Here is a 17179-nt window from a genome sequence, read left to right as displayed (position 1 = left end):
ATGGAGAAACGGGTTCTCTTTTATTGTATAATCTGATACAAAGAACACGCTGGTCTTTCACAGAATCTTATGCAACGTGACAAGGAATAATTAAAGCAAATTAATACCCTGAAATCAGAGTGCGGACCGGGCTTTCGTTATGAGCGCTGAAATTGTGCAGCTGTGAACAACCTGTCCGAGACATCCTGATTTAGCTGAATCACTGTATGGCCGTGTCTGTTGCTGACCCTCTCCCTGACAACAGGCAGCAACAGTAAAGTGGCCTCTAATTGATCCCTGGCACTACCACTGCACATTTCGAGCTCAGGATCTAATGACATGCTATCTGGGGGACGTTCTCGCCAGCGCCGAGGGGGGTAAGTGCTAAAGCGAGGAGTGCTAGATACCTCTCTTCTCAAAGCAGTGTAGATCCTCACTGGCCTCTGCTGAATTTCTAATACTTTTACACAAATCAAGCCATTAATAAGTTACTGCCGCTCATGTGATTCAGACGGGTCATAATCTTGGATTAAAATGCTTAAGTTCTGTGAATAATTATACATGACTATCATTTAAGAACAAATCAGAAGCTTTAGTGGTGTGTATGGGTGTACTTGATACTGGGATTATTATTGTACGAACTACTACTGGTCGGCTAGTAGCTGAATGAACAGTAGACATGGCTGCTTTGCTTGTAAACAACAGCAGCAGACAGAAAGGCTTGACTCTCATTGCTGAGAGCTGATGGCGGGTTGCAACCTGAGCTGAACTGCGTAGAGGAAAATCGATGCAGGCTGTTTGAGTGCACAAGGACTCCCTGCGTTCTATCTGATTAATAGCAGCGATCTGAAAGAGCAGACTAATAAACAGTGAAAAAGGAAGAAAAAAACATGTGCACACATTCTGCATTTATTTTTTTTACCAAAAAAAAAAAAAAAAAAAAACACAATCAGCAGACATATCACTCACACATACTTCCATGCCATGTGCAATCATGCTTAGTGACGGAGCATGTGTGCTACCTCAGACATGAGCATCCTGGCAAAACTGAAACGCAATACCCATAAATACAGGCACATCGTATGACTGTCATGCCCCCATAGCCTGCCAACACATCACACTTCTAGCAAGCAGCAAAAACAATTTTATTATACCTCCGATTTAAGCTGTAAAACATCCCGTCACATGACGAATAAATCATCCCAACACCTGTACTCTTACACGTCCCCAAACAGGGCTGAGGAGAATTGTAATACTAGCCTCCATTACAAAGATAATATTTATCCATGGCACTGGTGAGCAGTGGGTAGTAAAGCAGCAGAAATAGGATCGATCGAAATGTCAAACGCATATTTTTACACAGCTTTTTCCGGCCGAGGAGCCAAACCGAAACGCATCTTAACCAGAGTCCCTTAAAATAGTTACGGCCATAATATCTAGAAATATCGGGGGAAAGGATTTGGGAGAATCTCGCTCGAAGCGCCTTAAAACGCTAAAATGTTCTCTACATAGGGGAGGGCCTGGGTGGCGACTTGGTTTTGACAAAGCATAAAGCAAACCGGGTTTTATATTCTCTCAAGTGCTCGAAGACAAACCACTTATCTCTAATTAGCATTAGAACTGAGTAATGGCATGCACTGATTGCAAAATGCTCACTATTGACAAAAGCTCAAAAGCTACTCAGGAAATAGAAGATTGCATTTGCATAAAAAAATTGTATTAAATAAACTATGAGCCATAACACATACCGTTGTCATCCTAACATTTTACAAACATACTATTTTTATTTTTTTTTTTTTAATAAAACAAGAGACCTTCAAAGATCTCGCTTGCCAAATAAACACAAAACAGGGCAATACGTTTCGAGTCAATTCCAAGAAGCATGATTTGCATTTCAAACAAGTTATATGTGTGGTCTGGATACGGACCTGCAATACATGTAATCCAATCATGGTAAACAGTAAACACACTGAAACGAGCCGATCGTCTTTTACATTTTCCTCGAACTGCAGATCTTGCAAAAGCGAAAGGTGCAAGGTGCAAGGTGCAAGTGCAATTTGCAGCGGCGGTAATGGCTTGGCAAATTCAAAAAGTCACCTGAGCAAACATTGGTAATGCAGTCTGCTAATGGCATGGCAACGATATAAAAGCGCTTTTAATATGAGGGAGGGAGAAACAGCGCCTGCGATTAACCTCTAAACCGCAGATGTTTTAAAAGCGGGTGAAGTCATGATCTCGGTTTGGTTCTCAATCCTCAATTCTATTCGACAGCACTGTCGATTCTGCCTTATTAACACTCAACCGCTGCGTTAAGCAAAGCGCCCCTTTCCTCCTTCTTCGCTGTGACTAATGACCACAGAGGATGTACTGCACATACGTGAAGCAGTTCGCACAACATGAACTGTCATTGTACAAGAACAAGATTAAAAATGTCCCAAACCCCTGCTGCAGTGAGCAGGAACAAATTTGCCCTAAACAAAACCCACACAGGGAGAACTCGCAAAACTCCCCGAGCCCAGGATTGAACCATGGACCATGAAGCTGTACCGAATATGAAATTCTCAATTACTAAACATAAAATGTATGAATAGGGTGTTTGTCTGCACACTGGTGGCACACTTAAAATTCAACAGGAAACAGAAACAAAGGCACATCATTATTCAACTAGGTGTACATAGTGCTGGTGATTTAGACTAAACTATTTTCTCTCTGGATTTGGACTGCTACAGTGTAAAATGTGCAAAAATCAGTCATCTAATGTGCATATACCAATCATCTACAAAAAAAGCTTGTAACAGTGTAACCATGCGTATAAATACTGTAACGCACACAATTTTTTTTACAATAATTCAAATAAGCGGAATAATCAGGATCTCTGATTGGGACATGCTACGGCACACCAGAACAAACTGTTAAACCAAAAGCTAGTACTATCAGTCACTAAAACGAGCTTTCTCCGTACTCGTTTCCGTGGAATCCTGTTCCCGCCCCAAAATTAGCATCTAGCCGCTAACTGGAGATGAGGATTCCATTGCATTAGCTGAAGTTAAGCTCTGTATCCGTTTAGACAAGCCACACTCCGAGCATAAGCTTACTGCGCAGACGAGCCGAAGTGAACAATAAGCTAATGCGAAAGTAATCTAATCAGAGCTCATCAAGGCTCTGACTTCACCCTCTAATTCTGTAGTTTGTGTTTTTCAGACAACAACTTGGGGCGACATAAAGCTAATGTCACTTTTGGCTCAAGGAATCAGGTAAATAATACTGTGACATCTTAAAACAACATTAATCTGATTTCAAGCATGTGGGGTGTGACACTAAAATAAAAAAAAAAAGAAATACCTAATCATCTTGTTCACTAGTTCCTTTAACATCAACTGAAAATGAGAAGATATCTGAAGTTATGATAAACATTTGTTATAATACACTATATTGACAAAATTATTGGGAAACCTATTTCCTTTACTTACACTGGGAGACCCAAACCTGTTCCAGATTGACAATATCCCCGTGCATTAAGCAAGCACCTGGCTGGTTGGAGTGAAAACCTTGAGTGGCTTTCTATAGAGCTCTGACCTTAAAGCTAGTCAACACCTTTGGAATGAATGTGAACACTGACTGCACCACAGGCCTCCTTACCAATACATGTCTTTACTAATTCTCATGTGGCTGAATGATCACCAATATTTAGGTGTCCACAAACTTATTGTGTATGAAAGGATGGATGCATGCGAGTTTGGACACCAAAATCATAGCGTAATGAACATTTAAAAGCTGCATTTGATTTGAGCTGAACGAAGAATAATTTGAATCCTACGAGTTTTACCTTGGTTTAATCTCTGCTTAACTACCCTCAACCCTCACACAACAAACAAACAAAAATCAGACAAGAAAAAGGGCTGATCATGAAGCACTCAGGATTTCACTTTTAAAAAAAATTCCTATAAATTTAGTCAATGCATCTTTGAAATGTGGGCAGGCCGAGTCCAGGTCAGATATCTTTCGTCGCACGCTAGTCATGTTAATTACTTTAATACTGAATGGATAATAGAGGCACTTTATAGTAATCGAATTCTTTTCGACATTATTACTCGACTAAGCACACTTCCTTTTATTAGCCAAATGCTATTTCGGCACCATGACCTCCAGTAAGAGTGACACAAACCGAGTACGTCCCCTTGCATCTAAAAAACACCATGACAGCCTGAACAAGTAAACACCCCACCACATATATTTATGAGCACATGAAATCACTTGCAAACACTTGCACAAACATATACCTTAGTTGCTACTCTGTGTAGAAAAAAACCCCACCTATAAAGCAAGTATCTGTATTGTGATTTCTGTGTTATAAGCAGCATATGCTTATCTGCCTGTGTACATACAGTACATACTTGTGTCACACTGCACCTTTCCAAACGCCAGGCTGAACAGATGGACTCGCTAGCTCCTCTGCCTGAAACCCTCCTACGCTGGTCATGCAATGCCTCCAGGAAACTCCTCACCCATTTCATCTCAGGTCAGGAGAATTCTCTGCTACAGCACCGGGGTGAGTCGGTCTAAGTGGGAGAAGACGGGGAAAGAAAAAAAAGAAAAGAGAAAAAGAAAGAGGAAAAAAAAAGGCTTGCTGTGTCTGTTCAGCATGCTTTCGCAACACCAGCGCGTTCGGCATGGTTTCCCATCACTGCTGCTTGTGGTTGAGCTGAAGAATTGCTGGGGTTTTCTGCTTTAGTCATACACATGGGAGAGCGAGTGTATTCACAGCACCAGTCAGAGAGTGTTGCTACATTCTGCTGGCTTTAAAGCGAGGTTGTGGAGGTGATGCTGAGGTAACCGGCTTCTCTTTTCAGTCTGCCTTCCTTTCTCTCAGCCTCTCAGACACTATTCTCTCCTCTGCTCTGCTGAGAGAAAGACTCTGCCGCTCTTTTCGTCAAAACAAGCGTCTGTGGCGGTGAGCGGCTCGCCCCTCGCAGTCCTCCACACCCGTCCGTGCTGCGAGACCGTCCTGTCGCGCCGCGCTCTATCTCGCACACTTTGACAAATGCCTGGTCACCTGAACGCGCTGCAGGACTGCACAAGAGACGTACCGAATGAGCGATGCAGTCTTGTAAATTGTCAGGAGGATTGCGAAACACATACTGACTCGCGGTTGAGGAAGAAGGCAGCTTGGTTGGAGACGTCTCGAATTAAACGAAACGAGTTTTAGCAAATTATCTCCTGCAGCACAACGATACCCTTTTTGAAAGAGCAGAGTGTATAAAGTGGTAATCCCTGACTCATGTGGTTTAGAGGTTACACCCAAAATCTCAATAAAATATCTTATTAGCCATTTCATTCCAAAATTGGAAGACAGAGTGACATCAAGATTTGTAGTTGGAGTCCGTAAATGTGGACCACATATCGGTAATGAAGAAGCCCTGAGGTTGCGCAAAGACGGAATGGTGTTCTCACGTCGAGAAAACGAATATGTAGAAAGGATATAAAATGAACGAACGTCAAGCGCTTTTATTCTCTGCCAGTGTGCATAGTGTGAACAAAGAGCAATAGAAATTCAGAAATTCTTGCTAAGCCAAACAAACGAATGCTTTGATCAGTTTCCCAGAACTATACAATTTGAATGCAATTAAAAGAAATCAAATAGAAGTAAATATATGTAAAATTGGATGCAAAATCTAAAGGCCATCCCATTTTTGTGGGCCTTTGCACAAGGACAGTATCATATTGATGTCGGTTACACTAAAGAAACACCTATTTTCATTTCAGACCTTAAAGAATAGGATCCCAATAAGCCAGATTTTGGATTTAAAGCCCTTTAAAACTTTAAGACTTCAGGAAGAAAAGTCCATCTTTGAGTAGTTGACAGAAGAAAAAAATAAATAAAAGTGAGTGAGTGGGCATAGGTGTGACAAACACACAAGCCGCCGGAATCCACAGTAAACAGTGGGTGTTTAAAGCTTGGGGTTGAAGTACTTTGAGTTACTAAAAATGACTCGGCGGGGAGCAGGCGGTGTCAGGGCCGCGGGCTTCTCTCGCTTAGCATGCTGCCCATCTTCATAAGTCAAATGTCACATGCCATCAGTCTACGGTTGCGTTATAAAATCGCCAGACAATGGCTTCATGGTGTCTCAGCCGACCTCACAGGGAGAAAAGGCTCGATTTGCTGAGTCACTCGTGTTGAGCTAAAGGAGCTGGCGGCGTAATCATACGTGATTATTCAGGTTGGGATAACAGGACAAGAAAATGAAGCCAGTCGCACTCACAGCTTGGCTGACGAGACAAGTTAATTAAGGTGTCTTTTATTGAGCGATTTAATTAATGCATTTGTCCAACTGTTCGTCTTATTTGATCGTTAACAATTCCCGTGAGTCTCAACCCGATTACGTTCCATTAAGCCAGCATGGGGTAACGAAGGCTACCAGCATTTCTCACATGCATCCTGATGTAGCATCTAACAAGGCTGGAGACTCTTGGATCGTGGTCCCCCTTCACCGTGCTGAACTCATCCACAGGTTGCCAAGTCTAAGGTTTCTTTAATTTTTTTTCAACTCTTTTTTTTGTTTCACCCTCCTTCTCTTTCCTGCTCACAATGTGTTGGAAAGTGGGTCCAACTCCTGGCAAATGTTTTATTGTCAGACACGTGTTTTTGTTATGGCTCTAAATGCTCTTTTCTGCATATGGAGTTTTATATCTATGTCCTGATTTTTCCTGGTCTTTGCTTTGTTTGTTTGGTAATAGAGGACATAGGAGTTTCACATGTGTGCAAATACCCCAGAATACAGAGCACATTGAGGCAAAGGAAAAAAATAAAACATTTAAATTTCACTTCCTAAACTTTATGTGATTAATCTGGGTCAATGGCTACTGTTATAAAAAATATTGTTTTTTTGACTGTGTACATGAACAAAAACACAATCCTAAGTCTGTATCTCAGTAAACTTAAAACTCCATTCAACAGGGCTTTATCTGGTTTATAATATCTTTTCCACCACACACAAAAAATAAAACGTATGTTAAACAATCCGTTACTTTAGATTGTATCTTCACCCAATTTGATTTATTTTTTGGTTGAGAGCAGGGTTGAACATAAACATTAAATAAAAGAAGGTCCTCTGAAAGAAAAAATGAAAGTAAATTCAGGGGAGGTGATGCCAATCAGCAAACACAAACAAAACCAAACTCACATCCACACCTGTATTATTCAGAAAGCCAGTACTATCCTAAAACACCTGATATACTCTATATGTCTGATACACAGGACAATATATATATATATCACTAGAACTAGTAAACAAAAACCTGTTCCAGCATAAATCTCAACAATCACACTATAAAATCTAGCCAACTCCTTCCCAGAAGAGTGGATCTTATTATAGCAGCAAATGGTAAGCAAATATAGAATGGGATTTTCAAACAGCACATACACATCTTATGTTCAGGTTTTCACAAACTTTTGTCCATATAGTGTATCTGTTGTTTATATACAGATATGTATTAGCAACATGCTAACACATGCCTGAGGGCAGATCTCGCCCTAATGCCATACTTCTAACACTTATATCGTTCTATGCTTCAACTTAGATTCAAGATCTTAGATGAAGAATCCTAAACAACAGTTACAAAAATAACCTGTGAAATCCAGATTGCTATAGGTTAAGCTGGCTACCATGCTAAATATCATAGCTAGCTTCAGATGCCATATAGAGCACTACATATGGTGTAGAAGCCATTATATTTTGTACTGTGTAGCAGACATATGTAGGGAGCACTAAGCCATTCAGTAGGCCTACTCTTGGATCTGCCGTTACTATAGAAACAGCTGTAAATCAAGGTTTGCACCGCACTCACTGCATTCAGAGCAACATAAAATATTCTGGTTTAGGAGCCAAAGACAACAAACTGTTTGAATGCCAGGGTTATCTTGTGGATCTGTTTTTTTCAAAAAAAAAATCACCCCAGTTGTTCAGATAATGTTAAATAACGGTCACAGAGGGTTCCCATGAAGGCCACTGAACGGACACATTTGAGTAGAAAGACTTTTAAAGTTAAAACCTAACGAATCAAAATGCTTTTGATTTCCAGAATGTGTTTTGGAAATGTTTCACATATGGGCTACTTGAAGCTTCAAAATAATACTTCACTGTGCAGCACTGACCAGTCACAGGACATCAGCTAGTTAGCCATGTTAACACGTCACATCACTGCATTTCAAACAGGTTCAGCATGGTCACATTTTCACCTCATGTCCCTGGATCAAATTAGCTTCCTGCGAAGTACCATCCCAGAAAGCAAACGAAGTGGCATCCAAAAAACACACACACACACACACACACACACACACACACACACACACACACACACACACACATCGACTGAAACGGGAAAGTGAAGCAAACGGCATTTAGCACCTCTTTGATTCAAATGAGCAATAATAATTGCTAGGCAGAACTATGCAAACAATACAAAATAATCTTCTGATCAGAAATTATATAACTATTGTCCTGGTTCTGCAGTGAACCTAATTGTGGAGGAAGCTTTAAATGGTGCAGCCATTATCAATGGTGCATTTTAATATATGAATTCGAGAAAACGCGAGAAATAAAAAGACAAAAAGGTTCCGCTGCGCTACATTGCACCAACCCACGGCCTAGCCCGTACTGGAACAAAACCTTAATCTATTTGTGCTGAAACTCAATAATACGTCAAATCTGTGGTGCCCTTTGAGAGCAGGCTGCCCTGCAGTAATATCCACTCTTCTAGAGAACAAACACATTGTAGCTGTGTGAATAGCAGGTGTAATTAATGCATTTCAGCTCTTATTCAGCCACACCTGTGGACTGAGCATGCCCATCGACCTGTCCGTCAGCATTTCTTTTGCCTTCTTTCGCTCAGATTTGCTTTTAGAAACCATAAAAGCTTAATTAGCATAAGAAGCGAGTCTTTTCTTCGACATGGAGCCTGAACGAAGAAAAAAAAAACTTAAGGAACACGGCATTACATAACAGACAGGGCCGTTTAAAACTAAGGACACGCTGCTGAACATTTCAGCCTCGTATTGCACAGCTACTATGAATTCACCTGAATGCTATAGAAGCATATATATTTATTTCTTCTCTCAAATCAGTCCTACAGCATTTATGAGCCTTAACAGAGCAAGTTACAGTTATCTGTTGTGCAGTTGTGTGTTAAGGATCAAGCTGCTGCAACTTGGTGCTTCTGGGATTTGAAGTTATGACCTTTTGATGAGTGGTCCAACTATAGAGCTACCACTTCCCTGTCCTGTCCTAAATTTGAACTCAAAAAGTCTAAAATTTCTTAAAAACCTTTCCTAGCCCCAGCATAGAGGAGAAAACTGTGTGCAAAACAAGGTGCAGGGGAAGGACCTGGTACGTTTTGCCTGCATATAGTAGAAAATGATTTATAAACAATGTGGCTACGGTAAAGCCGGTGAGAAGACAGCGCTTAAGAGAGACCGACCGTGTTGTAAATACAAGCAGAGCAAGACAGGTAAACAAATACGAGCCTTGTCCTGCAGCTGAATAAATATTCTAATATTCTACCAACAGTGACGCAGCATTTTAGGGAAGAAAGAAAATAAATCCGCACTGTGCTCATTAACTCCACGTGTTGTGCTTGAATCTAAGAAATAAAAGCATCTCCAGTGGAAGACAAGAGAGGTATACAATGTGTATGATTTGTCTTGACAGTGGTGATTGATGAAAGATGTGCAACACTAAATGAGGTCACTCTTTCCCTAGCAGTAATATTTCTATTAGGAAAAGAAAAAACTAGGCAGAATGCTATAAATTTCTTTACATCATTACATTTACATCTTTAAATCAAAGCGCCGGCTAATGAGGTGAAAAAGGAAGCAGCAACTCTTTCCTTCCTCTCTTCAATCCCCACCCTTTCAAAACCCTATTCACCCTGAGCAAAGCACTTTGTGCCACAGCGCCCATTACTCTGATACCTTTTGCCATGATCTCGTGAAATATTTATAATGCAGGGTCCTTCCACAAGCACTCGGAGTCCTTTCAATCGCATCCTCCGGCCAACGAGAGGAAATTGCTCTTCACAGCGGCGTCCTGAGGAGACGCAGCCGAACGAATGAGAGCAAAAGACTTATCAGCTCTCGGAGGGCTTTCTTATGAAAGCGATCAATTCATATTCGGGTGGGGGGGGTTTGAACTTCTACAACCGTGCATAGCAAAATAATGGATCACAGCAGTATTCAAAGTGCCTGCTTGCGTAGAAGGCAACCTATTGCTATTCAACTTGGTGGAAAGAAAGTGCAAAGAGATCTCAAGGGAAGCGCTTGTTGGAAGGTGCAAAGACTCCATCCTGAGCCGGTCGGCATATAAAAATTGAGCCCTAGAAAGGAATAGTCGCACAACCTGTAGGTTCAAGGAGTAAAAAGGGTTTTTTTTTTTCAAATAAAACTACATTATAGCGTTGGCTTGAGCATCTAAAATTTTTAAAAGAATGGGAGGGTATAAATGTCTGACTTATGACCAGTTAGATGTAATTCATGAGCACGTCAGGGTTTTTTTTTGTCAAATATTGACATAGCACACATAGGAGTAGAACCATTTTCTTTCTTTAGAGTTTTCCATTGAAACCCTATTTTAACATTTTGAATTAATTATTGTGCATGTTGTCTCGTGTGTTCGAAAACAAGGAAGGAGGATCCGCCTGCACTCCGGCTGCCCTGAAGTGGATCAGTGGAGGTGATTAATTACCAAAAGAAACCTCCTTAATGGCTCACACACTCACAAAACACACACACACAATCAATGCAGAGACATTTGGTAGTGCGTTGCTGATTTCCCCCAATCAGGCAAACAAATATAAAATGCAATGATAAGTATTGCTTTTGCTGCATGAATCTATTTCCTACAGACAAGAAAGGTAGAAAAAAAACTTTGGAAATATTGCAAAATTTGGTTTGGTAAAAGGAAACAAAAATGACAGTGAGCCGATTGGGAGTCGGCTCCTATTAATGAGTCGAGTTCGTTTATTTGACTCACTAAAAAAAAAAGAGGAATTCCCATCGTTGCTGATATAGTGGACACTGACGCCTTAAATACGATACCTTGCAATAAAACAATAAATATACATATAAAACACATATAAAAACAATGTGATAGCAAAGTCAGGGTTTTTAAATACAACATGACGGACTGAACAAACAAAAAAAAAAAACAGACGAAATGAGTGTGTGTTGGGGTTGTTGGCTGTGAAATGTGCACGGGTTATTGAGCAACACCTGGGACTTCACCGCGCTTTGCTCAACCTCCCCGTGTAACGCCGTGTGGCGCACAAGTAAACACGGTACGAGCGTGGATATCACACGCTTACTGACACCAAAACACGCCGCCGTTTTCTCTCTCTCTCTCTCTCTCTTTCTCTTTCTCTTCTTCTTTCGAGCGAATGACACGCGCTGTGTACTTCGTGAAACGACTCCCTTTTACTTCCTACTTTCAGCACTCCAGCCGGCTAACACCCTTTTCGCCCCCCCTTACACAGGCAACTGGTCCCCTTCAGTACAGCAGGGCAGCGTGGAGCTATTTTAACACCCTGTATAAAAAAATTTATTTTGTGTGTGCACACACACACACACACACACACACACACACACACACCTCCTTTTCACCATTTCATGTCAGCACGGCGCGCTTCATACTCACATTTAATAACTCTATCCGTCGTGGACAACTTCGGATCATCATTCGGTTTGTTTTCAGACATTTCCAGTCCAATGTGTGTGTGTGCGCGCGCGCTCCGCCTGGCTGTAATTAAAATGAGATCTATAATAGATATGTATGTCGTTACAGTAGTCCTCCCTCAATAAACTCTTCTTTTTTTTCCCTCTCTTTCCCCAAAAACGGGAAGTAATATGGCTCGCCCCTATCGCTCGCCAGAAATACTCGCAACAGGGTAACGAAATTCAAGCGGCGTTACCGGAGCTCCGTCTGCCTCACAGCGCTACTGTAGCGAGGCTCAGCTCACAGCAGCACCGACCCCACCCCCCTCCGCTTACCCGCACTACTGGTGCAACCGAACTTCCTGCTCTGGGCACGCCCACTTACTGTCTACAGCTTCTCATTGGTCCGACACAGCTTCCCGCTTTATAGCTCTGTATAATGATTGGCTCTGATATGTGTCAATCTGTTTCTCGTGTACAGTTTTATAGACTCAGGGTTGAGGTGAGCTGTGTGTGGGGTTCCGAGTTTTTCAATTTCGGTTTCTCGTTCGTACGATTGTACGTGAAGACGAGAAGAGTGGGGCATTATGTACTACGCGATACTGGTTTTTCTTGTAGATATTTCACCGAATGATCCACCAGTGTAATGCTGAAAAGCATGATGGTTTAAGTTTGCCTTTTGGTACTAGGAGTGGGTGAAACTCATTTTTTTGCTGAGAATGAAAATGCTTCCTTATGTCCTATGGATGGCAGTCGCAAGGCTAGCAGAAGGCATGCTGGGCCTTCAATCCTGCACAAGTTTCATTCCCTTTCCCAGCTGGTTTAAAGCTAAACCCCCCTTTCAAAGGAAAAAAAAAAAAAATCAATATAAGGATTCATTTATGCATCCTCATCAGATCATTTGCTGTGATTAAAATGCCCTAAAGTGGATTGTTTTTTTTTACGAAAGCACTAGGAAGCCATGCATTATATATTTTTCGTTCTCGTTTGGTGATCACAACTTAATTCTCTCATGATCGTGACATAACAAAAATGGTTTCCCCTTAATAAGTAGTTAATTTTCGGTAGATTACGCATAAGAATGTGTTCTCATCCACAAGCTCGCTGCCACAAATGCTTGAGGGGATTATCCATAATGCTGCAACGATGCTGCCTCTAGAACATGCCCTTATGCCGAATACGCAAGATTTATTACTGATCAAGAGGAATGTTCTAGGTGCAGCGTCTTGGATAAAATGTGGATTAAGTTTGTGATAACAAGAAAACCACTATTGTTATGTCGAGATCACAAAAGGAAAAAAGAAAAACAATATTATAATGCATGGCCTCTTAGGACATATGCCTTCTGACAAACTGATGTACAGCAGTTACCAAGGCAATTTGGCTGCCAAAATGTAAATAATTAAGACCCGTGTATACTCTGGTCATTTATTTTTATTTTTTAGGTTATTTATACCAAACAATGCAATGAAGAGTAAAGTTACATTTTGTTGTAGCACAAAGTGTGCCTTAGTCCCATCACATGTATCATTCACATGAAAAACAAGAACCAATCAAGCACAAAGATTTGTTTTTCTCTTAACAATCTGACCAGATTGGCATAACTATGTAGTTAGCAAATGATTTTTTATAGCATGAACTTGCACGTGTCAAGTTTTATTTGAAAATGGACACCGCACTTCAGCAATAGCCTTTAATACGTTCTTCACACCCATTGGATGAAATTCAAAATCGGCCGTCTCTCCTTAGGGATGATTGCTTCGTCCTCGAAGTGACTCACATTTTCTTTGTATTTTAGTTTTTATTTTACAGAAAAAATATTGTGGAAATCTGTCCAAACTGTTTTTTTTTTTTTTATCAAACTACAACACATCATCTTAAGTTGCGTGACAAAGAACTACAATGCTGTGCATCACAACACAAATCAGGATATCTGGTCATCTTGAGTCATGTGTTTTATTATTGGCAGTTATTTGGATAAGTTTAGTACATTGAAAAAAAAACCTCTTCAACCTTGGTGCGACAAAATATAGTGGCACAGTACATAAGATTTCATAACATGCAGATACATGACAGTGTGAGATCAGTGCAAAGGATACAGTAAATACCCAGGAAAGTATAGGTTTAGACAGGACAGTAGCATTCATACCTTTTCTAGCCTAGAGAGTGGAGCTGTACATCCTATCAGTGACAGATGTATCAGCCATATTTAACTAATTGGCTAAACAATTGGTCATCGGTGATGCAAATAGAGGACACATACAGGGTTCATGTTGTGTTTTCTTTAATAGGTTGCTGAAACACCTTGTGTCGCCACACTAATGTCACCGAGTGAAGAATAGTGCAAGTGATTATAGTGGCAAGGCTCCTAGGAGAAAATAAAGCGGAAAAGGGAAGAGCATTTGTACAGAGAGCAGGCGTTTTGTTTGCACCCCAGTGTACTGTACATAGAGAATAAGTAAGGTTGCATTTTACTATCCAGTGTTCTTAAACCTTTTTATAGTCTACCGTCTGCTAACCCTCGACTTTACTGTGCCCGTGAATCTGTCATAAAGATGTATGAGATAGAAATTACATGGTTCATAACAAAGACGTGCAGAGTTCATGTTCTCTCTGATGATTGACCTGATATAATCGAGTGGGTGCAAACGCACCAAGAGGTCTGGCCTTTAAATTCTCCAATCTCTTACTCTAAATGTAATATTAATAAAAAGCCAGGGGACATTTCCATATATGGATAATCAGTGAGAAATTCAAATGTAATTCAGTTTAAGATATCGAAGCAGTATGTGTTTTCATTTCTTATTACCAAACAAATAGTTGTAAAGATATAAAAGTAATTTTCTGTTCGTCATTACATTACATTTATGGCTTTTGGCGGACACCCTTATCCAGAGTGACTTACAACTGAACAGTTGAGGTTTAAGGGCCTTGCTCAAGGGCCCAGCAGTGGCAGCTTGGTGGGATTTGAACTCACAACCTTCCAATCCAGAGTCCAATGCCTTGACCCCTGAGCTAACACCTCCATCACCTTGATGTGATGTGTGTGCAACCAGTGGGATTGATCCCCTGATTTTCACATTATACCCGAATACTGATGTCATTGTGGAAGCTTATAACTTGTTCTACTGTGATAATTTGTGCTGGTCTTTAAAAGAAGTTAAATAAAAAAGATTGCTTATACAGTGATTTACATTTTGAGTAATAAAAAAAAAAAATGTTTGTCAAAATTGCTTTTATTCTTTGATAGGTCAAATTACAGTAATAAGGCACATGTTATGTTTCCATCCTCAAACTAAAGCAGGATTTGAAAAGAAATGGATCCTGTCTTATTGCAGCCTTTCTGTTGAGTCCTGCTCAAACAGTACTCTGAAGTCACCACAGACCAAATTACTTACCTGACATTTTAGCAGGGATAAATATTTGCAAGTGAGCAGCAGGGCTGCATTATCACATGCTGCTTTTGGCACAGCGTGAGTCCTACTCTCTGTCAGATGTGTAGACAGATGCTTCACATACAGTGGCTGGAAGCTTCGACGTTAACCTGTCAAGCTTGTTGAAGTACAGCCACCCCGCAGACACAGACAAACTTTGAAAACACTGATAATGACATCTCGATCGCTATGCTAGAACTTGTTGTCCTTATGGGCTCTAATGTAATCCAGAGTGGCCTTGTTAAACACAGATTTGGTTGTCGTAAAGTTGTCAAGCAACAACATCCAGGCTCGGTGTAGACCTGGAATGAGTAAAACAATATTCTGGGAGTTTGTACAATGGTTTTGTGTAGACTGGTGATGGAATTGGGATTTAGTGACGAGGGCCAACAATGTGGAAACAATTACAGTTCTCCTGTCTGTTATTATATGGATTTCCTCAAAATGATGGAATTCATATTAAAAGTATTTTAAAATATGCTTCTATTTGCCAAAGATTTTAAGTGTTGACTAGGCTGTATGTTTTGCATATACCATGTTATGACAAAAAAATCATATAAAAATATGTAGCACATAAAACAATAATGCCTGTGAACTAGATTTTAAAACGTGGTCAAATGTATACACTATAAATACAAGTATGCGAACAACTGACCAATCACTTCAACATGTGCCTATTGAAGGTCCGATTCCAGATTTAGTCTCTTTTTTGCTGGTATAATCATCTCCACTATTACTGAAAGCCTTTCCGGTAGATTTTTGGAGCATGGCTGTTTGGAGTTTTTGCTTATTCAGCCACAAGAAAATTAGTGCATGAGTCATTTATGCTGGGAGAGGAGGCCTGGTGCACAGTCAGTATTCCTATTCATCCCAGTGGTGTTCAGTGCGGTTAAGGTCAGTGCTCTGGCCAGGATACTCCATTTTTATCAAACTAACGTTACCAAACATTGGCATTGTTTAAAACTGAAAGAATTTTGGGTCTCTTTCAAGGACATCTACATACAGAACATATACTTTTGGCCATATTGTGCAGCTTCGAGTGATGGACAGTATAGAAGCATTTCTCTATTTATTAACCACTGCAATTATACATCAGCAGGAGCATAAACATTATTATCATTATGCCATGCTATGATTTTCATATTCTCATCAAATTACAGCACTGGAGATGATGCTTTCTGCTCACACCCAATCATTTGACCTCTGATTACTGCATGTTTGTTTTTTATTCGCATTAGTTATTACACCTTAGTTATTAAACGTACATTTCCCTCACTGTTGCCAGGTCAGTATAGAGTCTATAAGGCCATTATGTTTTCTCTAGCTTAATTATCTGCCATCTTGCAACTACAGAATTTCCATAATCTTTTATTCTAAGTATTAAGTCATTCAAAAATATGAATAATTGATTTTTTTTTTTATTAGGTCCAGCTGTCACTTTGCAGTAGAATTATACATCACTGACTATATGTAATGAAAACAATAGACCCGCGTTTCTATACTTTGAAGCTTTTTTTTCCTTTTCATTTTAAAAACTCAATAATCAATACAGTATGCTGAATTATAATAAGGAGTCCATTTCATCAAAGCTATATTACATGCACATCAAAAACCCACAGCAAACCCCTTAATTCATATCATACACTGAGACATGAGCACGTAACTTCCTGCAAAAATCCTAAAACATTTTATATAATTGTTTCAGTCAACTCTGTTTCCAATCCTGAATTAGATTCTAAAAGGTTTTGACCATACTTTTGTCTATGTCATACCAGAGGTCTCTTATCTATCCAATCACAGAAGCATAAATGTCTGGTCTATGATAAAATGGCTGTAAGATTGATCTCCTGTTGAGTCAGCGCTCCACAGCAACAGTAAATATTACAGCTGAACGTACTGAGCTATAAAGCAGGAGGATACACCTTATAATGCAGTGCCTGCTGAGATTCAGAGAGCCAGCAAAATGAGAAATGTGGCATGTGAAGAAAAAGGCAGTGGTGTGGTAGCAGACGATTTGTGCTGGTCCTTGCCATTTTGCTATTGTCTATTTTCCTCTCACAATGTT

At 40.2% G+C, this 17179-nt stretch overlaps 1 protein-coding gene across 5 annotated transcripts in view; it reads right to left on the bottom strand.

Annotated features, from left to right (window-relative positions):
- LOC310726555 (protein phosphatase 3 catalytic subunit alpha) overlaps nucleotides 1-12026 on the bottom strand; it is an 82721-nt gene extending 70695 nt beyond the window's left edge. The window contains exon 1 of one of the 5 annotated variants that reach the window (XM_083542270.1): nucleotides 11664-12026. In XM_083542270.1, coding sequence (XP_083398396.1) covers nucleotides 11664-11724 — 61 coding nt within the window. In that variant the 5' untranslated portion in view covers nucleotides 11725-12026. Of the gene's footprint in view, nucleotides 1-4373; nucleotides 4595-11663 lie in introns of those variants that run through there. The other 4 variants (XM_083542272.1, XM_083542269.1, XM_083542271.1 and 1 more) reach the window with 4 other exon arrangements.
- Nucleotides 12027-17179: the final 5153 nt, after the last annotated feature.

This window comes from Silurus aristotelis, assembly GCF_946808225.1.
Source record: "Silurus aristotelis genome assembly, chromosome: 5".
Classification (NCBI taxonomy): Eukaryota; Metazoa; Chordata; class Actinopteri; order Siluriformes; family Siluridae; genus Silurus; species Silurus aristotelis.
This window is presented reverse-complemented; position numbering and strand designations above follow the sequence as displayed.